We start from the raw sequence: 22801 nt of genomic DNA on the forward strand, positions 1-22801 counted from the left end.
TTACTCATCTTTCTGTTTATGTCTGGGTATTTGTTTGGGTGTGCACACTGCACTGTCTCAGTCACACTGTATAAAAATACCTTGTATGATCTGTGAGACTGTTGGCATGACAACTCCTCCTCTTATTCTCTCAACAGACTGGTCTACAAGAGTAAAGCAAATTGCAAAACTTTGGAGGAAAGCTAGTTCACAAGACAGGGCCCCATATGTGGTAAGATCACTCACACTGTTGAATTTACAGATTTTCCTCTACTGTCTCAAAAGCCTAAACACTTTGAACCATGGCAGACATCAAACTGTCACTACTAGTTGCACTGACATATTAGTATGCAGGAGGCAGAGTCTTTTATCGCATCTGGCCTCTTGCCTCTTGCCAATGCAATTTGAAATCCGGCCATTCACAGATGAACCAATTAACATAGGAAGGCCTGCTCAGTGTTAGAACTCACTATGGTCTCAGTAATTAAGTTCACTAGAGGTAATTTTATCTAGCAGAGGCCAGTTTCAAAGACCTAGTTTTGATTTAAAAAATGTACTATGTGCATGTGATCGTAAGGGTGTTTTTCCACTGGTTACATGGTGGCAGTTCTCTTTCATGGCTTTGTCTTTTGATATCACACTCAATTATCCTGACTATTGTGATACCTATGTACAGTAACAGGATGACCTCCATCCTGTGCTGCATATACAGTACAAAGAAGTCAAGTCACTAAATGGTTGGGGTAAAATTGTCCATTTACTGGACTGAGCCCGGTATCATAGAACACCTATCCTTTCAACGTTTTCAGTGATCACCTTACCCAATCATAATCAAATGAAAATATGTAACATCCATGAGATCATGGAGTATCCAGCCATGCTTCTGTCGTAGGTTAGCAAACCACCCTAGCCTCAGGGATGGAGGAGACCCCTTTCTCACTGTCACCACCAAGTGTCAGCTCTTTGCCAGTAAGAAGGGAACCTCCCTTCATGTTGCTGAAATACAAACAGGATAGATATGATCAGAGAGAGAAGGAGAGAGTAGTCTTCCTCTCTTCTTCTCTTGTTGTAGCTTTTTATCTTCCACTGTTTGTGTATCTGTGTAGCGATGCTCACAAACAACCAGTTGGTGATTTCCTATTACCCTGTTCGGATAGGGTTGTTGCTCTGAAGGAATTTCCACTGCGTTGATTAGGAGTAGATTATCTGATGTTGATTTTTTTTATTTATTTTTTATCCAAATTACTGAATTTATCCTGATTTTAGTGCTGTATAATAACCCTTATTTTTCAGCTATTATTCAGTATATTTGCTTTTGAAATGACAACAATAACAGTCTTAAAACAAAACACTTGTTAGTTGTTAACTGCAGAATACAAAAGGGCAATGAGGACGCAGCGTTTTTTCAGCAAAGATGTTTTGATTGTGTCAAGTTGCTATGATACAGCATATCCAAAGAAGTAAAAATGTCAGCACACATGTCAGTCAGAGTACTTACTTTGCTCTGGGTGAAGGAAAGGCTGAAACATGGACATGCCGCTCTGTTTGGATTAGAATTAATGTCTCCTGCTCTGGTGTTATCTTGCACTTGTAGTTGTAGGATGTGACAGTTGGTCTTTATGGTATTTGTCCTGCCCCTCCTCCACTGTGATTGGACAGCTGGGTAAAAAGTGACCGTGACAGCTTTTATCAATCTATTGTGGATGTTGTTACTGATGCCGGTTGGTCCACAAACCATGTATGTGGGAGGGTGTCTGAGGATGACATGCAGTGAAGGGTCCAGACTAGGGATGTAACGATATGGAAAATTTGATATCTCGATTATAGCGACTAAATTATCACGGTAAACGATAATATTGCAATATTTTTTTAAGTGTTGTAAAATGTCCAAAAAATAGATACATTGAAATAACTTCACTAAATCTTGTAACTTCCTTATCATACTAAAATGTTAACAGCCAAAACCTTATATTAAAATGAAACTTTCACATTAAAGGGGCAAGGGATTGGCACAGCAACAGAAAATTTTATTTTAAATTAACAAAATATGTAAACACATTACAGGAGCAAAGCTTATTTGTCTGGTGCATTTCAACAGTCAGCAAAATATGTTAACAATTTATATATTAATTATTTATTTATTAGCACGAGAGGAAAAATATATATAAAACAAAACAATGCAAGAGTAGAACAAAACACATACAATATATAGAATAGATATCACAAATGTGCAGGAGAAACAAGAAAAAACCCTAAGGGCAATGGTCATCATTACACAGAATAATTCACACATTAGAAGTGTGCATGTGAGTCAGAGGATTACCTGTATGAGAAAAGGAGTGCATGGTCTCAGTTAAAGGTTAACACGGCAGCGTTTTATGTTGTTTCCTTGAGCTTATGTTGAGAAAGCATAAAATGTCCTGAGTGCCGCTTCCGCCATGTTTTCATTCTTTGTGTTTACACATGCTACGCATTCACGCAGCGCCTGCATCGCGAAACTTGAATGAGGCTGTTATTACATATCCTGATAATCCACCGCGATAATGCAATTAATTTAAACAAACAGTAATTCTTACCGTGTAAAAATTAACCGAAATTTACCATAATATCGGTAATCGTTACATCCCTAGCCCAGACCACACTCTGAATTGGCCTTGATGGCACGTGCTCTATACCGTGAGCTACCAAGGCACTAAAGAGGTTGAAAAAATTTGAATGTCATTGCTCTTTTCGTAACGTTTTGAGCATGAAGTCCGCTGTTGAGCATTTGGACTTGTGGGGGAAGCTGGAAGTCATCATCTCATATGAACTTGCCTTTCAATACAGAAGCCCTATTATAGTGCGATATCAAGACAAATGCTATGAAAGAGAATTTAATGCTACATACATACCAGTTTTTGTTGCAGTAGTTGTAGTAATATTTCTTCACTATCACACATTTTAGATAATAGAAGTTGCATTGGTATTCTTTTTTTCTGCAATCTTGTATTTATGTCTGATGTGTGTTTTGTTTTGCACTTGTGATTGATTTGCTGTTTAGCAAAAGGCAAGAGATAACCGAGCAGCCCTGCGCATCAACAAAGTCCAGATGTCGAATGAGACGGTGAAGAGGCACCACCCACAGCAACAGCCCCCTGAGGTGTTTGATCCCAACATACCACTAGACACAGAACTGCTGTTTAAAGACCCTTTGAAACCAAAAGAGTCAGAGCATGAACAAGAGTGGAAGTTTAGACAGGTAAGAGTGTATGCAATGAAGTCAGGGAATGCAGCGGCAGGTCCACTTAATATTAAGACAGCTAAGAAGTGGTGGTTTAGTAAAGCTCCCTAAACAACTGCACTATCCGCCACATTAACCCTGATGACATTGGTGGTTAGTAGGTCCAGTTTATTTTTGGCATGAGACTGATATTCGCTGCATCTCTTTGTGATGTCTAATCCCACTTTTCACTGTGTCCTTCCAACAGCAAATGAGGCAGAAAAGCAAACAGCAAGCCAAAATCGAAGCCACTCAGAAACTGGAGCAAGTCAAGAATGAGCAACTCCAGCAGCAGCAACAGCAGCAGCAGCAGACCAACAGCCAGACAGAGGGCGATGGCAACAACAGTGGAAACGGCAGTCCAGCCTCCCAGCCCAGCAATGGCAGCATGTCCCCCATGCAGCAGCTCAATTCTAAGGATGGCTTTGCCAGGCCGCAGCTACCAGGGACGCCCACTTCAGGTCCCCCGGAGGACGTGTTCTTGCGACCCCCTCCTCCCCCTCCATCTGGCCCTTCCTCACAACCTCAGTCCCCCCAGGTATTTTCACCAGGTTCCTCTGGGTCCAGACCCTCCTCTCCATGGGACCCATATGCCAAGATGGTTGGGACCCCAAGGCCGCCAAATACATGTCGCAGAATGCCTGTGGAATCTGGGAAATCCCCCACGTCCTTGATGGAGCAGCAGGACAGAGGGAGGCCCTCACCTGCTCATGAATCTTTTGGTTCTCCAACATCTATGAGCAGTGACCCCTACGCCAAACCTCCTGACACCCCAAGGCCAGCTGGGGAAATGGACCCTTTCCTGAAGCCCATGGGTCCTCCCAGGGCCAGTCAGGCTGCTCAGGGAAGGCCCCCAATGGGCTCTCCGGGCAGAGACCCATACTCGAGGCCCATGATAAGAAATGAGGCCTATCAGCGCATGGCTCAGAACAGGATGATCTTGTCTGACCCTTACTCACGGCCTTTACTTACGCCAATTCCTGGAAGTAATGAGTCTGGCTCTGTCCCTTTGTTCAAAACACCCATGCCCCCTCCTCAGGCTCAGGATCCCTTTAACCGACCAGGTCCACATCCTGCTGACAGGTTCTCCCAGAATCAGCAGAATGACCCCTATGCTCAGCCTCCGCATACACCAAGACCATCTGGGAATGACAACTTTACCAGTCCTCCAAGAATGGGCCAGCATCACCCTCAGGTGCACTCGTTTGCTCAGCCAGGACCAATGACTCAGATGTCTAGAAATCCTTATGCTCATGCACCTTCCACTCCAAGGCCTGACCACTTCACCTATGACCCCTTTGCCCAGCCATCTGGTCCCAACAAGCCACCTGCTGACCCTTTCTCTCAGTCTGCAGGCAACCAACGATCCATCAATGAACCCGGTGCTCAACCTCGCCCGTTCTTTGAGCCCTATGCCCGACCGCCCGGCACCCCACGTCCACATGACAACTACGGTCAATCTTCAAACACCCCTAACACATCCTCAGACCCTTACTCACAGGCTCCTTCTACTCCTCGCCCCAGTGGGATGAACCAGTTCACTCATCAGTCACACCCTGGACAGAGGATGTCACCTTCCCACTCAGTGGACCCTTACGCTCAGCCACCAGGTACTCCTCGGCCCTCTGTGGGAGAGAGGTTTTCCAAGTCACCAGGTAGCCAGAGGGGGCCAATAGAGCCATTTACTAGCACACCTGGGACATCAAGGCCAGGGGGTGGTGACATGTTTTCCCAGCCTGGGGCCCCCAGACCAATGCTTAATGATCCCTACGCCCAGCCGCCAGGGACCCCACGGCCTGGTCTTGATGGGCTCAGCAGACAAGGGCCAAGGCAAGGGCCAATGGGAAGCCAGGATCTTTTCTCTGTACCACAAGGCAGACTTCAAGAGCCCTTCCCCCATCCAGGCTCACAAACACCAAAACACCCAAGTGTTTCAGAAGATGGATTCACACAGTCACCTGCCAGAAGACCCAGTCAAACACCTGGCCATGACCCATATGAGCAAGCCCCGATGACCCCTCGTCCACAGTCAGTAGAGAAAATGGAAATGAAAGATCAGTCATGTGTGGGCAACAATGGAACTATCCCTCAAGACCCGGGCCAAGCATCTAACAACCCACAAATGCCCGGTGCTTCCTCTGAGGCTCAGGGTGTTGCTCTAGCTGAGAGTGAGGAAAGACTCAGACAGGTACATGAACACTGTTGTTAATGTTCTATTCTGTATCTAATTTAAGATTTTATTTTTCCACCATTTTAGTTTGTGTATATCAACAATGTCTTTAATCAATCAAACAATTTTTATTTGTATAACACCTTTCATACAATTTAGTGCAGTTCAGAGTACTTTACCGCTGATTGACAAGCCAATGATAAACCAAACAAGTGTAGAGTGGAACAAAAAAGGCCAAAACAAGTGATGAATATGAGACCAATGCATGCCAGACAAAAAAAAGATCAAAATGTAATAAAATAGATATAAAAGATATAAAAACAGTAATAATAGTAAAATGAAAACTAGTTTAAAGACCTAGATAAAATAAATCAAAACACAAAACAGGAATAAAAATGATGACACTAAAATAGATTTAAAAGCTATGATAATAATAAAACAGTTACATAAAAACTAGACTGAAACATTGAATAAAATTGATTAAAAGACAAAATCAATTAGAAGCATGAAAATATATAATATTAATAGTAATAAAACGTGTAAAATGATGTAAAATTGTGTGCATTTGCAGAATTTAAAGTATGTAACGGCTGTCAATGGAAAATGGGGACCTTCAACTTGCATTGCTACCCATTAGCTGTGGACTTTCAGTAGACCAAAATTAACTGACAATCTGTTTTAATAGCTAGAAAGACAGTGTTAATGTAAGCCATACATGGCCCATTTACTTTGTTTTATAAAGGTGTTACATTTCTGAATGCTTGTTGTGTTTTGTAGCGACAACGAATAAGAGAGCTAATCCTCAAACAGCAGCAACAGAGGAGTGCTATTCGGCAGGAGAGGGGCCCTCAGGAGCCTGCTGGCAACATAGCCCCAGGAACACCACGACCCTGGCCTCAGGAGGGGCCTGGGCAGCAGGGGGAAATGTTCAACCGGCCTCCTCCACCTTATCCTGGACAAGGACCCATGAGAGGGCCAATGAGGTTTCCTGGACCTTTTCCAGGCGATCAGCGTGTCCCTTTCCCTAATGAGGGGCAACTCCCCAGGGTCCCGCATCCTGGAGATCCTAATTTGAGACATCAGGGGCCAAGGTTTGTGTTATGATATTACATTTTATTACATCTGTGTGTTGCATATATTCTATAATTGATTACACATAACTACCCAAATCTAGAATGCATTTTCTTCTCTATTCATATATCTTTTTATCCCATTTTAGATTTGCATTTCCACCTGGGGTTCTAGGACCTCATGGGGCCCAAGAGTTCTTTCCCAGAGGGCAACACCCAATGCAGGATGTCCCTCCTCAAATGCGACGGTCTATGTCTGCCGAAATGGCAAAGAGCATGGGAGGCAACCCTATGGGGCTGCCCCAGCACTTCCCACCACGTGGCATGCCAGTGCAGCAGCACAACATAATGGGCCAGCCTTTCATCGAGCTGCGACACAGAGCAGTAGAAAACAGGCCACGTCTGCCGTTTCCCCCTGGTGCCATGCAAGGAGGCAACATGGATCCCAGCTTGCAGGGGCAAAGGCTACCAGGCTTTCCAGGAGCACCTGAATCCAGGTTCCCTTTAAATCAGGTGCCCAGGATGGTAGACCCCATGTCCAGCCACACTAGCCATGTACAGCTATCTGCCAGCATGGACAATCTTCATCAGCAAGCCCAAATGTCAGGAAACAACACAGTCAAACAAACTCATTTGATGAGATCCATGAGCCAGCCTGCTTCAAATGAGACCCAGAACATGGCAGCATCTATGATCCTGACTGCACCCCCTGCTGGGCAGGGTGAGCCAGTCGCGGTGTCCGGCAGTGAAGCTGTGGAGGAGAAACTGGATGCAGAAGAATCAGCAGTCAAAGATCTTGAGGACGTGGAGGTGAAAGACTTGGTGGACGCTGACTTGGAAAACCTAAATTTGGATCCTGAAGATGGCAAAGACCTTGATCTAGAGACAAATGACCTACACCTCGATGACTTCCTAACATCTGGGAAATTTGACATCATTGCCTACACAGACCCTGACCTAGACGACATCAAGAAAGACATGTTTAATGAGGAACTGGATCTCAGTGATCCTATGGATGATAATGCAGACACCACAGAGATCAACAAAAACTCAAGCACAGGAACTGAGGCGTCGACCACTTCAGAATCTGTACTGGAAAAGTCTGAGGCCTCAGGTGAGCAGTCCTCAGCTGAGGTGAAGCCGGACGCCCCCATGAGTCAGGACTCTGCTTCTTTGGCACCTGGGCAAGAAATTAAAACAGAGGTCAAGGAGTGTCAGAAACCCCCTGATGTGGCAGACCAGCAAGCCACTGGAAACACCTTAACCCCAAACCAGCAGGGAGTTCTCTCTGAATCCACCCCAGTCCTGTCTAGTTTACTCGTTAAGCAGCAGCCTGAGGAGCAGTCATTAAATCCAATTGTTGAATCTGTCAGTCAAGGAGGTGACCTCATGCCCCAGCAGAACCAAGTCACTGACACTCAGCATACCTCTGGGCTTACATTACCCGACGCCACCGCCACTGCAGGAGAAGCTTCTATGACTGGCTTTGGGGCAGACCAGCAGGTGGGGCTAGCCTCTGGAGTGGACCCGAGCAGTCTGACCCCGGCCCAGCAGGCAGCGTTGAACCAGACTCTGGGTCAGCACGGCCAGCAACACCGCCCTCTTCTGCTAGAGGAGCAGCCACTCCTATTGCAGGACCTCCTAGACCAGGAGAGGCAGGAGCAACAGCAGCAGAGGCAGATGCAAGCCATGATACGACAGCGCTCCAGCGACTCCTTCTTCCCAAACATTGGTAAATTATTAAGGCCACAACTTAAAATCGTCAGCACAGGTTGATGTTTGAGATAGCCAGTCTTTTCTGATTATGCATTACTTGTCATTTGCAGATTTTGATGCCATCACTGACCCCATCATGAAAGCTAAAATGGTTGCCCTGAAAGGCATCAACAAAGTCATGGTTCAGAACAACATGGGAATGAGCCCAATAGTCATGAACAGGTAAAAAGTTCACTTTGGTACCACATGAATACATTCTCTTTCTTCAGCAGAAAATGTAATGATTGCAGAGGGAGTGTATGTATTAGTTTAGCTCTTAAAGCAATGGAAATAACAACCTAACTGAACAGCCACTGGGATTTTGTGCAGCTGTGTGAAGACTTGCAACTGTGACTGACTGAATGGTGTGCAATTGCGGTATTGCTCTATTACAGATTTCCTCCTGGTCCTGCACCACCTTGTCCTGAAAGCACACCACTTCCTCCACAAGTTGTTGGACAGGTATTGAATCATTAGTCTGGTTAGATGTCATTTAAAACTATACAGTGAAAAGTATTTGAGTTATTGAATATATGGTAATGTATTTTTTAACCTTGCATTCAGGATGGCAAATTGACACAAGTAGCAAGACCAAATCCTCCAAACTTTGGACCGGGATTTGTCAGTAAGTTTTCTTAAAATGTATATGCATTTTCAGCTTTTTGGTTAGAAGGTCTGTCAGGCATCGAAATGTTAAGATGTTTGTTTTTCATGCTGTCAAGATTGCTAACAAAAGAGCCTTTTTTCTTCTTTCAGACAATGCTCAGAGGGCTCAGTACGAGGAGTGGCTCCAGGAGACTCAGCAACTACTTCAAATGCAGCAGAAGTTTCTGGAAGAGAAGATTGGGGCTCACAGGAAGTCTAAGAAAGCCCTGTCTGCCAAGCAGAGAACAGCTAAGAAGGCAGGGAGAGAGTTCCCTGAGGAGGACGCCGAGCAGCTCAAACATGTCACAGAGCAGCAGGGTGTAGTGCAGAAACAACTGGAGCAGGTAAATGTTCGGCCTGCCAAGCTCCAGCACTGAATTCTACCTCAGCCCTCCTTTGCACAATGACTGCCCTAAGCACTGTCCATTCATTGGTCCTAGGGAGCTCAGTTAAATGTTTAAAGTAGGGACTGGTAAATAACAGTCTTTAGGCCAAATATGGTCCTTCAAGATGAGTAGTTACCCACATCCCCAGTGTGTCTAGAACCAAACTATGGTGCTGAAATAAGGCCCAACTGAATAACAGATGGAGAAAACTTAACGTGTTATTATTAACCAAAGAGACTTATTATTTTCTTACTGCAGGCTTATTTGCAATGACACAGTGGCATTGGTGGAAGAGTAGTATGAGCACACAGATTTAAGAGAAACACATACTTTGGTCTATTCTTTATTTTGATTACCTTCAACTATTTTTACTCCTTTTAGAGACAGTTTCTTTCTCTCAAAAGCAGAGGCTTGTTCTCTGGCAGCATCTTACATTTACAGTGGGCATAATTAGTAATAAATCAGTAGGTAAGTAAGTAGGTATGTAGAGTATGCATACACATCTAGCTGTTATTTTCCAAGCAGACTTGAAGAAATAATATCTGAAGAAACTGAAGAATTTAGAATTCAAGGGTTTGTGTCTGCATGGCACCTGTCAGCCTGCTCTAACTCCCTAAAAGAGCAATGCTGAAAAAAATTGCTCTCAGCTGATTGTACTTTCCAACTCCTGCTTTAGAGTTTAATTCTTCAGTTACTGTTTGAAATAGAAATCATTCATCTCTTCCCTTGGGTAAACCTGCGTCCTTACAAATTTGTCTTGTAAATGTGATAAACACCATGAAAGTGATATGTAGTTTCTTTGTAAATTTCATAGAGAATCTCAATAACATTTTCTGTGAACGTGTTTTATGTTTTGTTTCAGATCCGCAAGCAACAGAAGGAGCATGCTGAGCTTATAGAGGAGTATCGAGTGAAACAGCAGCAGAACAATATGACACCCATAATGCCTGGGATGCACCCAATGCCAGGCCCTGCTGGCATGGTCCCCGCTGGACCACCAATTGTCCAGCCTCCTATGAATCCCATGATGCAGATGCCACTTCATCCGGGCCAGCCAAATGCACCTCCGTGTATACCCAACCCGCCACCTGGCTGGCATCCTGGTGCTCCTATGCCCATGCCGGGACCAGGAATGCCACCTATAATGCCGCCCCAGGTACCTGTGGGAAATCCAGGCCAACCTCATCAGATGCCAATGGGTAACATACCTCAACACCCGCAAATGCCTGTGGATCCCCAGGCACCACCAGCTCCACCAGGTGGTGTAAAACCTATGCAGGCAGGTGGTGTGAAGTTTGACGACAACAACCCATTCAGTGAAGGTTTCCAGGAGCGGGAGAGGAGGGAGAGGCTCAGGGAGCAGCAGGAGAGACAGCGGGTGCAGCTAATGCAGGAAGTCGAACGACAGAGAGCCCTGAAACACCGTATGGAAATGGAGCAGCAAGGGATGATGGGGCCGGATGGGAACATGGCACCGCTCGCTCAGATGCCGTTTTTCAACACAGAGCTGCCACAGGACTTCATGCAGCCTCAGAGGCCTCCAATGCAACAGCAGCAACAACTTGCACCAATGTTCCCCCAGCAGCAGGTCATGCAGCCTGGTATGGGCTCACCACCTGGGACTTTTATGCAAGGTGAAAGGAGGGCCATGATGGGCAATGGAATGATGCCCCGTGACATGGGGCCTGGTTTTGGGCCTGATAATCTTGCCCTACAAGCACCTAATTTTCCCCAGGGTCAACCCAGACCTCGTCAGTTCAGTGGCCCAGGAATGATGCTCCAGATGCCAGGTGAGGGTCCACCATTCGGAGGTGACTCAGCTACACCTCTACCGTCTAACTTTCCAGGTTCAGGTCAGTCTCTAATCCAACTCTACTCCAACATCATCCCAGACGAGAAGGGTAAGAAGAAGAGAAATCGCAAAAAGAAGAAGGACGATGATGCAGATTCTGTCAAGACACCTTCAACTCCACACTCAGACCTTACAGCCCCTCTCACACCATGTGTCTCAGACACTTCCTCAACTCCAACCAGAAACACCCATCTCTTCGGTGACCAGGATTTGTCACGGTCCCCCTTACTGGGATCTACCACTCCCAGTCACTCAGAGCTGGAGAGGCAGCTTTCTGGAGGCCAATCTGGACACCCTGGTCTCCTAGCAGAAGCAGCAAGAGCCCAGGCTCAGGAACATGACAGGATCCTTAACAACATAAAGCTGGAGCAGACTGATGCCAGTGAGTGTCATGGGCCACGGGAAGGGTCCATTGGCTCAGAAATGAGCTCTGTGAAGGAGGAGGGTAATAAAGGGAGTGTGTCTCCCTTCCCTGCAGGGCAAAGTCCAAACAAGGGGGAGGCTGGCAATGAACTACTGAAACACCTTCTGAAGAACAAGAGCACACCTCCACCTGGACTGTCCCAGCAGAGGTCAGTGGAGAGCATGCGCTCAGAGGAGGAGGATCCTGCAGACTGCAAAGCCCTGCTGAGACAAAGCTCCATGGACAGCAACGGGGTCAGTCTTTGTGTTAGTCAAACAGTTAGAGCGTTGAGGGGGTGATCAACATAGTGAGTCATAGGCGGGCTAAGTGATTCAGATGGGAGGCGTGTCATAGTTAAATTACTATGAGTCATAGCTGTCGGTTTTTGAATGAGTCATAGTTCTGTGTTTGAAAACATCTTACTTGGAGCCATAATGCTGCTCATGTAATCTGAAGTTTATTAATGCATTTTTATGCAACGATATCTTTTTCTCATCTCCAGGCGTACTCAGATGGCACCCCAGACTTTCCAGGACCTGTGCTCCCAGAACAGGAGAAGAAGAAAGGGAGGAACAAGAGGGCTCCGAAAGGAGGGGAGAAGCCTGCCTCTCGCTACAAGAAAAGGAAGAAGGAAGGGGATGAGAGGCAGCTAATGCACTCTGGCCCTGACACTGTAATGACCCAAATCAAACAGGTAAGATTGATTTTACCGCCTTATAACCTGCTCTTCATTAAATTGGTCGAAGCTGCACTGCTGCACATGTTTGGGAACAAAGGATGGGAGAAGGATTATAGCTTGAAATCTGAAGGCTTTATTCAGAATTTTCCAGTATTAATTACTGCCAGGATAGAAAATGGTCTCCACCGAGCGCACAGACACTAATTTCACATATCATAAGCATATTACTGTAATTAGGTATGTATTGGATGGCAGTGCACACACAGGTATTAGAAGGTGGTATTATTCAGGGGAATGGAAGGGATTCATGATTATATTGCACGTCCCTCACTGATTGAGGCATATTGATTTGAATGTTACAAAGCTGACTCACTCATTAGAAACTTGCATCATCACATTTAATACAGCTCAACAAAAACAAACAAGCACACACCTGTATGCTAGTTTCTCACATGTTTAAGATAAGTTTGGCTAAAATGGAAATTATGACTGTGGCTATAAGCTGGAACAGCTTCAGTATGTGACTGTAAACAGTTTGATTGTGCCCAGATTTACCTGCCTTGTTCTGCAGCGAGATTGATAACTGGACCAGAGATTAGACTTCTATCCAACATTGATGATGCTGGTTAGGTTGATCGGATGTATAATGTGTATGTATATATCAATTCCACTTGCATACTTGTTCTGATTTTACTCCCATCTCTTCCCCTGGTCCTGCTTTTCTCTCCTGACACAGCAGCTCTCCCTGCTGCCTCTCATGGAGCCCCTGATTGGGGTCAACTTTGCCCATTTTGCTCCCTATGGCAGCGGCCAGCTCAACGGAGAGAACCTCCTGTCTGGTACCTTTGGCAGCGCCTCACTCGATGGAGTCTCTGACTATTACTCCCAGCTGGCCTACAAGGTGAGATCTGCTTACCTTACCAGGTTGTAACAGGGTAAACAGAGTGGTGTGTGTTCAATATGTCTGGAGCGTGATGTGCTGACACTGCATTGGTTCTGACTCCTACAGCAGAGTAACCTGAGCAATCCACCAACACCACCAGCGTCTCTTCCTCCCACTCCACCACCTGTGAACCGACAGAAAATGATCAATGGGTTTGCGACGACAGAAGAGCTAGCCAGCAAAGCTGCTGCCATGGGTAAGCAGTCAGAAGGATATATCTTTTCAATGTTACTTTTCCCCATTTTATCTCACACTGTCATAACCTTGAAACAAAGGTTACTTTTACTTAGAGCTGTCCACTTGTGATACAGTCACCCAAGACACATGTTAATACCAGGTGTAAACAGGGCCAAGGAGTATTTCCATCATTACAGGCAAGAATAGCACGTACATATGTGTTGACATTGTGCTCCTGTTTCATACAGTGTCCAAAGGCCTGGTCCCAAAGCCACTACATGTCCCATTCAGAACCGAGGAAGACCTATTAGCCCGGGCCATCGCGCAGGGACCTAAAACTGTGGATGTTCCGGCCTCCCTCCCCACCCCTCCTCACAACAACCAGGAGGAGCTCAGGTAACGGATAAATAACAGTAATGTCTTCTGGAGGGTTACATCACCATTAACAGCTGTCATAACATTTGTTTGTGTTTACTTGTGCACTCATGATAATCAGTTTTGGCTGCGTGGATTTGACAGAGTTGGTTGATTTATTGTTTCTCTCCGTAAAATGATAACAGCAACAGAGGACAGGAGCCTTGCAAGGACAGGGACACACCTGACAGTTTTGTTCCGTCCTCATCTCCTGAGAGCGTGGTTGGCATGGAGATAAGTCGCTACCCAGACCTCTCTCTGGTGAAGGAAGAGCCACCGTCCCCCTGCCTGTCTCCTGTCCTTCCCATGCTTCCTGCACCAGATGGGAAAGGTAAACAAACACAACTCCAACACATTTAAAATATGTACTCCTGTGACTCCAGTCATAATTGGTTGGGTATTTTTGAGTGTGCAATTTAAACGCACAACTCCAGCATACCTTAAAAGTGTGGTGGCAAGTTTTAATGAATGTCCTCCTTTTTCATTCTCCAGGGTCAGAAATCAAATTGCAGGATATCAAAACAGAGCCTTCTGCAATGTTCTTCGGCTCCCCCTTTGGCTCCATGTCTAATGACTCCAAACAAGGACTGGTGTCTGTCGCCATCACACTGAGACCAGCTGCAGCAGAGGTAGGAATATGTAATACATGGTTTACAGTGCTGTCAGTCCGAGACATGAATCCTGCCAAACTTGATCATAGTTTGAAACACTTATTTTTTGCATGTCAGGCTTGTTTTTCAGTTCACAGAATTACCCATTTGTGTTGTAAAAATTGTAATGTAAACATTTTTGCATACTTTTTTTCCTACCTGCTCACATCACATCAAACACTCTGTGAGTATATGCCAGATGCCGAATGTGTGGTAACCATGGAAACGACTTCTGTGCACTACTGTATCGCAAAACTGTGCATCTACAGTACCTTTGTTGACTGTGGTATCATATAATCACAGGTCCATCTGTTGACAAATAGTGGCAATCCCAGTGTTAAGGCCCTTTTACACTACCTGTTCAGAACAGGAATATTGCGCTGCTATGCCACCTTGCCGTCTGTATAAAAGATACGATAGCGGAATGGGGGGGGACACAGTTGTTTCACCTTAAAGCCTCCAGGGGAGGTAGTAACAGTGCCGAAAACAGTGTCTGCAGGACAGCCTGCAAGACGGCATCATAGGCGCCGCAGGTGTGACCTGTTGACAACGTGTTATGCATGCGACCCACCAGGGGAGATATAGGAAGTAGCTATTAGCAGCTCATTCAAAGAAGTACAGCGACCGTCGATGTTCACACATTGGAAAAACAAAGAGATGCAGGGCTCCTCACCCACAGAGCAGAGGACAAGATCAGCTGTCATACAACAGGGACAGTATGATTGTCATTGACATGCTAATGTCATCGACGTGTATGTTTAATGTCACATTAGAGGCCGACGCTGTTGTGTTACATGTCAAGCCTGTCACGCCTCTTTTGATTCTGCAAAGCTGCAATGTGTATAATCAGACACTGGAGCAGAATGATGCTGCCGTTGTTTGGTTCTGTAGCAAAGGAGGCATAAAGAAGGGACTTTGTGGCAATGCCAACTTCAAACTGTATTTGTTGATAGCAAAAGTTAAATTAGCAAAGTTATAGCCAAGTTCAACGTAAAACTATATGTAGTGTTACCTGATACATCCAGGCCTGAGTCAATGCTCTACCATGTGAAAGACCTCTTGTGTCTGTTCTGATAACTGTTTAGAAAACAGATATATACACTCAGAGTTGCCATACTTGTCTGTCCAATTCAGTCTCACATGGCAAAGAAACTGCCTCTAATTCAGTTGTTAAAGGTAGTCAGTGTTACCAAGAGGCCAACTTTAGTTATTCCACCTCAAGTAAAGGCAAATCACAACAATACATGCATTATAAAAAAAAAATTCCCAGGGATGTAAATGTAGACAACACACCAAAACTTTAGTCTTACTTGAACTGTGTATGAGATTTTTGGTGAGACCTAATCAGCTACTCTTTTCCCCTCAGAATATCACAGGTGTAGTGGCAGCCATTTCAGATCTACTATGTGTGAAGATCCCCAGTAGTTACGAGGTCAGCAGCACCCCAGACAGGGGGCCCCTATCTGTACTCAGCGGTCAAAGGGTAGGCCCTCATGGCATGGAGCCGCGGCCTCCCATGCTCTTCCACGGACAAGGAGACAGCGGGCTTCACGGTCGACCGGGACAGATGATAAGGCCCAGTGGAGCACAGGCGATGATGCATCCGCAGCAGGCACATCATTTCCGTTTCCATCCCAACAGCCCAGGTGAGGGAATAAAACTAAATTAAACAGGAGCATTTGTAATTGAAGTGTCTTCTCTGATTAAAGCTAAACATAATGACTTCTGTGAAAAAGGCACAAAGCAGCAGTCGTCTAATCACTATTTAATTTACCTCTGTAACAGGCAGTTCTATTTTTCAAGCTGATATTTATTGTTAACTCAACGTCAAGCATTATACAATTGTAGGTTACTATTATAAGAGATTGCTCTTCGAAATAGATGTCATTTTTAAAAGCATATTTTTGTGACTTCAGGCGCAGCTCTCGCTCGAGGACACGACCAGAAGACCCCTGCAAGCCCTGGATGTAAACCTCACTGGTGCTGCCACTGTAAGGTGGTGGTTCTGGGAAATGGAGTTCAGAAATCCATCAAAGATCTCCCAGCCCACATGAAGGTACCAAATTAATTAGGCTTAAATAGTCCGAATGGCAGCAGGCTGGTATATTATGTAGGCAGGCCACCTTACAGCAGCAGCTTAGATTATTAAAGTGTGGTTTTGAGACTAATGAAGTAAAACATGTTTTAAATACTCAGCACCAGTTCATAAAATGTCATCTTTGCCAAACTATTATGGATCATTTATTATTGATTTCCCAATGGAGGCCATGAGCCATGACTGGATGCCCGGACCTTACCGTAGAAGATATATTCTCTCCTTTCAGCCTGAGTGTGTGTATATATATATACAGTACACACACAGTAATACTGTGTACAGCCTCTGGTTATGTAATTCCTGCCTGCTGGAGTAAAATCCATTTCAGTTTAATTAGTGGGTTAAACAGCATACCCCTTGACTTCAGTTGAGAGTATTTTGGTTATTTAAATATTGTATGTTTTTGATGTTTATTTCATAACTTCTTTTAACATCAGTCGAGCTGAAGCAGTTCACGTTGGTCAGGCTTTGATTCAACACCTCATTCCTTATTCAGCCTGTTAAAACTTGGTCTGATTTCTCTCATTAGGAATCTGGAGGCCGTTTGAAATCTGAAGAGGACCTGGTCTTCTGTAGTCACAGCTGCTTCCTGCTTTATTGCTCCTCGTCGCCAGTGCAGTCCAGATCAGCCACAGAAACTAAGGTTTGTACCAGTGTAACGAGGGATGTCACGGTCTGATCTCAACGATCGGTATCAGAGCCGATCAAGGTGTTTTTTAACTGATCGGGATCGGCTATGTCGAGCTACGTAGAGCCCGATTCAATCCTTTGTTTTACGTCAGCTGTCACCGAGGTGTTTTTGCTCGAGTGCAGCTGTTGTCAACTTTCCAACTCTAGCTGTCTGTCTCCTCCATTCCGCTGAGCTCCTGTGTGTGTAAGAACAGGAGCTGAGCGATGTGAGACTGTTCATGTTATTTACCTCATTTATGTGCACTCATTTTATTTCAGCTGAGTCAAAGTATCTTGTGTTTTGCTGTCATCCATGGCGCATGGTGTAATTTAATCTATGCAAACCAATGTAAAGACGATGAAAACAAACTCAGTGGAATACAGTTCACTCAGGTAGGCTAACTCAGGTAAAAGCTGCACCACAGCAACAAACACTGGAGAATACTCTCTTAAAGAGATAAAGAAAGTCCCTCGAGACGGCGACAAGACCAGAAAGATTACAGAGGGTTTGTTGTTTTGTAAAAAATAATAAACAACATTAAGTAACAGCTTGGATGCAGGGATTTTTTCTCAGCATATACACTGGATTGGATTGGACTTGGTATCGGCAGATACTCTATATTAAATGACTTGGCCAGGGGCAAAAAAAAACTTGAAACTTACATCCCTAAATGTAACACCACAGTGCAGTTGATATAAGTGTTTTTATTTTCTCCTGAACATCATGGCTGTTGTCTCATTTTTTCAGGAATCGGTGTCCCTTCTCCCTGCCTCCGAGCAAACCGAGAGCCTTTCTAAGACTCTGCACCAGTACAATAACAATATGTCATCGCTGGATGTCCATTGCCTGGCCCAGCTTCAGCCCAAACAGTCTCCCCCCTCTACTCCTCCTATCCCCTTCCCCATGGCAGGCGAGGCACCCAAGATGGAGACCAAGTCTGATGCTATCAAAGTCACCGTGAAGCTGAAGGCGCGGCCGAGGTCCCATGACGGCTGGCACCAGGGAAAGAGACAGAAAGGACTCCGCTGGAGGAAGTGGACTGTTCAGGTGGTAGTGCCAAGAGGGAATTCCCAACTTCCAGATGAGGATAAGATCGATGAGCTCCTGAAGAAACTCGGGGCCTCCCTGCGCCCTCCTGCCTTGCTGCGGGACCACAGGCGGTGCTGTTTCTGTCACCAATTCGGAGATGGGATCACTGACGGCCCTGCTAGGCTTCTTAATCTAGATCTTGACGTGTGGGTTCATCTAAACTGTGCCCTGTGGTCGACTGAGGTGTATGAGACACAGGCTGGCGCCCTCATCAATGTAGAGCTCGCACTGCGTCGCGGCCAAACAGTACGCTGCGCCTACTGCCAGCAGACTGGAGCCACCAGCGGCTGCCACCGCCTTCGCTGCACCAATGTCTACCATTTCACTTGTGCTCTGCAAGCTCAGTGCACCTTCTTCAAGGACAAGACCATGCTATGCCATGCCCACAGGCCCCGGGGAACAGCTGGACAGGCACTGGAGCATGAGCTGCGCTGCTTTGCCGTCTTCCGACGTGTCTACGTCCAAAGAGATGAAGTGCGTCAGATGGCCACCGCTGTGCAGCAGCCCGAGTTAGGCTATACCTTTCGAGTCGGCAGCCTGGTGCTGCATGCAATGGGCCAACTAACCCCTCTGCAAATGGCAAACTTCCATTCCACAACGGCCATCTTTCCGGTTGGCTACGAGGCTTGCCGCATTTACTGGAGCATGCGCCATGGCAATCGCCGTTGCCGTTATGTCTGCTCTGTTGAGGACAGAGAAAATCAGCCAGAGTTTACCATCAGAGTCATTGAACAGGGCTACCAAGACCTGGTCCTCACTGACAACTCTGCTAAAGGTTTGTCCTCAGTGATCTTTACAGAAATATTATTGTCGTGTTTCAGAGCCAGTTTTTTCACACGTTTGTCTCACTGTTATCAGGAGTGTGGGATAAGGTTCTGGGCCCTGTGGCTGAGAAAAGAAGTGAAGTTGGCACTCTGAAGCTCTTCCCTGTTTACCTGAAAGGAGAGGACTTGTTTGGACTCACAGTCCCTGCAGTCACCAAGATCTCTGAATCGGTTTGTAGCAGCTTTTTGCGGTTAAATAATATGAAATTTAAATTGATACATAGATCATTTTGTGTAGAGGCTGCAGGATGTAACCCTTCTTTGCTCATTTATTCCAGCTCCCGGGAGTGGAGGCGTGTGTCAGGTACTCATTCCGTTACGGACGCAACCCTCTCGTGGAGTTGCCTCTCATATTTAATCCAGCTGGATGCGCCCGCGCCCAGCTAAGAACCAGCTCTTCCTACACTTCACTGGTGATAAGGTAACGTTGAGTGAAGCAGACATTAATTATCTGTTTGACGTCTCCAAGCAAGACACATTATTTAATTTTGATCGTTCAAATATGTTTGTCATTTTCATTACTTCCCCCCTCAAAGGCCACAACAACAGGCTGTCTCCACCAGCAGTGCCAGGTCGAACCAGAATGTGGCCCAAGGAGAAGGTGGCGCCCCCCATAGCAAGCCTCCAGTAGTGCACCCCAGGTCTTCTCAGTACCGCTGGATGAAGAGTGAGTGGAGAGCCAATGTCTATCTGGCCCGCTCACGCATTCAGGTCAGTGTCAGAATAATTATTCGACTTTCTTCTCAGCTTTGAGTAACACTGATGCTCTTAGATTATGCTTCCTGTGGACAGAATAGAAACCTGTGTGTAATGCGTTCACAGGGCCTGGGGCTGTTTGCTGCTAGAGACATTGAAAAACAAACTATGGTGATCGAATACAATGGAACCATCCTCCGAAATGAGGTCGCCATCAGGAAGGAGAAGATCTATAGATCTCAGGTATGTGTCTGTTTTTAATACTTTCTGAGCTGAAATTAATTTGTCTACAGTTACTTTTGCCAGAACAATCAAAAGGTAAATTCTTCTCTCTCCCCAACAGAACCGAGAAGTGTTCATGTTCCGCATCGACAGCGAACATGTTGTAGATGCCACCCGAACTGGAGGGCTAGCAAGGTACTGTGAGATTCCCCTGGTTGCTGTGACATTTTTGTAAACATCAAGGAGAACATACAATGACATCTTTCATGGTCCTGCACCCCCATATGTAGCACACTGCTGTTCAATCAACTGTGGGTCGGGAAGGTGTTATCAGGGGTAAGCGTTATATGAGCACAGTGCAGAGCAGCAGTGATTAGTGGGCCTGTGGGATGCACACACAGGGAAACAAATGCATTAATATACACACGTGGTCAGACCAGCTACCACAACAGAGAACATACACAGAGAGCGTGATTTCATTCTCTACTCAAGACGCCTTTACGCCAACTATTACATTGCCTCAAGTTGCCTGTCTCAACCAGAAAGTTGCATCCGAACACAACGCAAAGACGACAGCTGACAGCCAACTAGCACATGTTCTGCACCTGTGTGAGAGGAAATACTTCTCCATACCAACAGGTGGCAGAAAACAGATTGAAGACACTACTTAGCCAGTGTGCACATTAACAACACAACACGATATAGAAAGAACAAACCATACTTACTGTGCGCTAGCAAACTTTAACACAGTCAATTATGAACCATGTCTGCTCAACAGCTAGAAAATAATGTTACCTCATATAACACGTTTGTTTTTCTCAGTCTCACATTTTCTTGCATTTGAGCATTTGTTTGCTTTTTTAACTTCCATTTTTCTTCTCATGCATGGGGCTAAACTGCAAATCAGAGGGATTTCTGGCACCAACAGGCTCTTGTTGAATCTGCGGAAAAGTCGCCAACAAGGGCCGACTGTTGTCAGCAATGTGGGACCCAATGCAAAAACTAGGGCGACAGACACTTACAGAAGGCTGACAGCCAGCCTGTTATGTCAGGGCTGTCGGATGTCGTGCACAGCTCCTTTTTAAGAACACGTTTCTGCTGTTCACAATAATTTTGAATGTAAAAAATAACAGTGACTTACTTCATCATTATGAGATGTTTTGTGATATGCAATAAATCCCTTTTTTGTTTCTGTTTTGTTTTTCAGATATATCAACCACTCTTGTGCCCCGAACTGTGTCGCTGAGGTGGTCACATTTGAGAGGGGTTACAAAATCATCATCAGCTGCAATCGCAGAGTTGATAAAGGAGAGGAGGTGAATATCTGTCTTTGGTTAGACTTCTAAGGGCCCGTACACATGCCGCGTCTTAAACCACCTGGAAATGGCAAGGTCGGGCGCAGGGCAATACTTTTGTGCCTTTTTTGTGCCAGCTTTCAAGAGCACAGCAAGCACAGTACCATAGCCTATTTACCTGAGATCCTAAGTGCAGAGCTGATCTTCTTTGTGCTGCTTTTTCTAAGTGTGTGGGCATGACGTCCACGGGAGGGACAGATGTAAAGCTCTGGCAGCCCTGCACCAAAACGATCAACTTTTCCATATTTACCACAGACTGATATTTACGGAAAAAAATGCGACATGTGTATGACCCCTTAACTCATGAATGTATATGTCAGAGATGAAAATGTGATGCTCAGACACTGACGTTTCCCTCCCTGTTTTCCAGCTGTGTTTCGACTACCAGTTTGACCCTGTGGAGGGTCGGCACAAGATCGCTTGCCACTGTGGAGCTCCTGAATGCAGGAAGTGGATTAACTAAGGAGAACAAAAAAAACGACAAACCTAAATGCATTCCTTGCTATAGTGTGCGAATGATGTGATCTCTGCACAGACAAAACAAGGCTTCACATTAAAGTCATTGTATGAATGAGCAGAAGGCCTGAACCCTTGGAGAGGTGAAGTAACGATGTGTTGGTTCATCAGGATCGCGGAGGAAGGGAAATGTAACACAGTAGCAGGATGTGACTCGTGCCATATGTGAGAGGCTCTGTTGTTGTGAGACGCCTCTGTCTGTCTGTATGTGTCTGTGCGTTTGTTTGGTGTACATGGGGGTGCGGAATCCACCAGCGAATGAGAAAGCACTGTGCAGGGTGCGGCCTTATTGCTTACTAAGGGCAGGCCCTTTTGTTTCATACTGTTAATGTATACCGTATGACTAAATGTAGACATCACTGAATGAGGAATGTACAGCAATGAATACCGCGAAGGGAATATTAACTTGCACTAAAAAAAAAGAAAATAAACAAAACACACACACACACACACACACACACACACACACACACACGAAAACTTTTAAAATACTTGATTCCATGAGTCAGTTTTATCATAGGTCTCTGTCATGTGATTTGTGTGGAATTCGAGAGGTTTTGTATTTATTACTGAGTGAATGAATTTTATTCTCAAAATGATGAGATTGAGTTAAAGAAGGCTAGATTGCTATTGTTTTTGAAGATTGAGGAAGACATGCTGTTACTTTTGTATAAATGTACATAAAGAAAACTATAGGAATAACCGACCAAATACTACCTTAACCTTCTTGATGTTTGGGTGTTTTTAAAATTGTTTTTGTTCTGTTTGTCATTGAAATTTATTTAAGATGGACGTTATTTCAGTTTGAGAGTATATATTATGATTATTCTGTACAGAATTTGTAATATAACCACAATAATTCACAAAGTATTTTTGTTGTATTAAAAGTAAGGTATTGTAGCGTAGTGTTTTGTGACTTACACATGCTTTGACCACTCAAAAAAAAAAGAAA

General features: G+C 45.1%; 1 protein-coding gene across 15 annotated transcripts in view; it reads left to right on the forward strand.

Moving 5' to 3' along the window:
* kmt2cb (lysine (K)-specific methyltransferase 2Cb) overlaps positions 1-22801 on the forward strand; it is an 84728-nt gene extending 61927 nt beyond the window's left edge. For 12 of the 15 annotated variants that reach the window (XM_033637634.2, XM_078173364.1, XM_033637644.2 and 9 more), the window contains 27 exons: positions 138-211; positions 3020-3217; positions 3447-5426; positions 6186-6499; positions 6628-8210; positions 8305-8416; positions 8629-8695; positions 8798-8858; positions 8990-9222; positions 10127-11773; positions 12022-12213; positions 12935-13099; positions 13208-13337; positions 13567-13714; positions 13879-14063; positions 14225-14361; positions 15749-16028; positions 16299-16438; positions 17007-17120; positions 17895-19011; positions 19095-19231; positions 19339-19481; positions 19597-19771; positions 19883-19999; positions 20100-20173; positions 21186-21294; positions 21704-22801. In XM_033637634.2, the coding sequence (XP_033493525.2) occupies positions 138-211; positions 3020-3217; positions 3447-5426; positions 6186-6499; positions 6628-8210; positions 8305-8416; positions 8629-8695; positions 8798-8858; positions 8990-9222; positions 10127-11773; positions 12022-12213; positions 12935-13099; positions 13208-13337; positions 13567-13714; positions 13879-14063; positions 14225-14361; positions 15749-16028; positions 16299-16438; positions 17007-17120; positions 17895-19011; positions 19095-19231; positions 19339-19481; positions 19597-19771; positions 19883-19999; positions 20100-20173; positions 21186-21294; positions 21704-21796 (9725 nt within the window). In that variant the 3' untranslated portion in view covers positions 21797-22801. The remainder of the gene's footprint in view (positions 1-137; positions 212-3019; positions 3218-3446; positions 5427-6185; positions 6500-6627; positions 8211-8304; positions 8417-8628; positions 8696-8797; positions 8859-8989; positions 9223-10126; positions 11774-12021; positions 12214-12934; positions 13100-13207; positions 13338-13566; positions 13715-13878; positions 14064-14224; positions 14362-15748; positions 16029-16298; positions 16439-17006; positions 17121-17894; positions 19012-19094; positions 19232-19338; positions 19482-19596; positions 19772-19882; positions 20000-20099; positions 20174-21185; positions 21295-21703) is intronic. The other 3 variants (XM_033637640.2, XM_033637636.2, XM_033637642.2) reach the window with 3 other exon arrangements.

This window comes from Epinephelus lanceolatus, chromosome 12 (assembly GCF_041903045.1).
Source record: "Epinephelus lanceolatus isolate andai-2023 chromosome 12, ASM4190304v1, whole genome shotgun sequence".
Lineage (NCBI taxonomy): Eukaryota > Metazoa > Chordata > Actinopteri > Perciformes > Serranidae > Epinephelus > Epinephelus lanceolatus.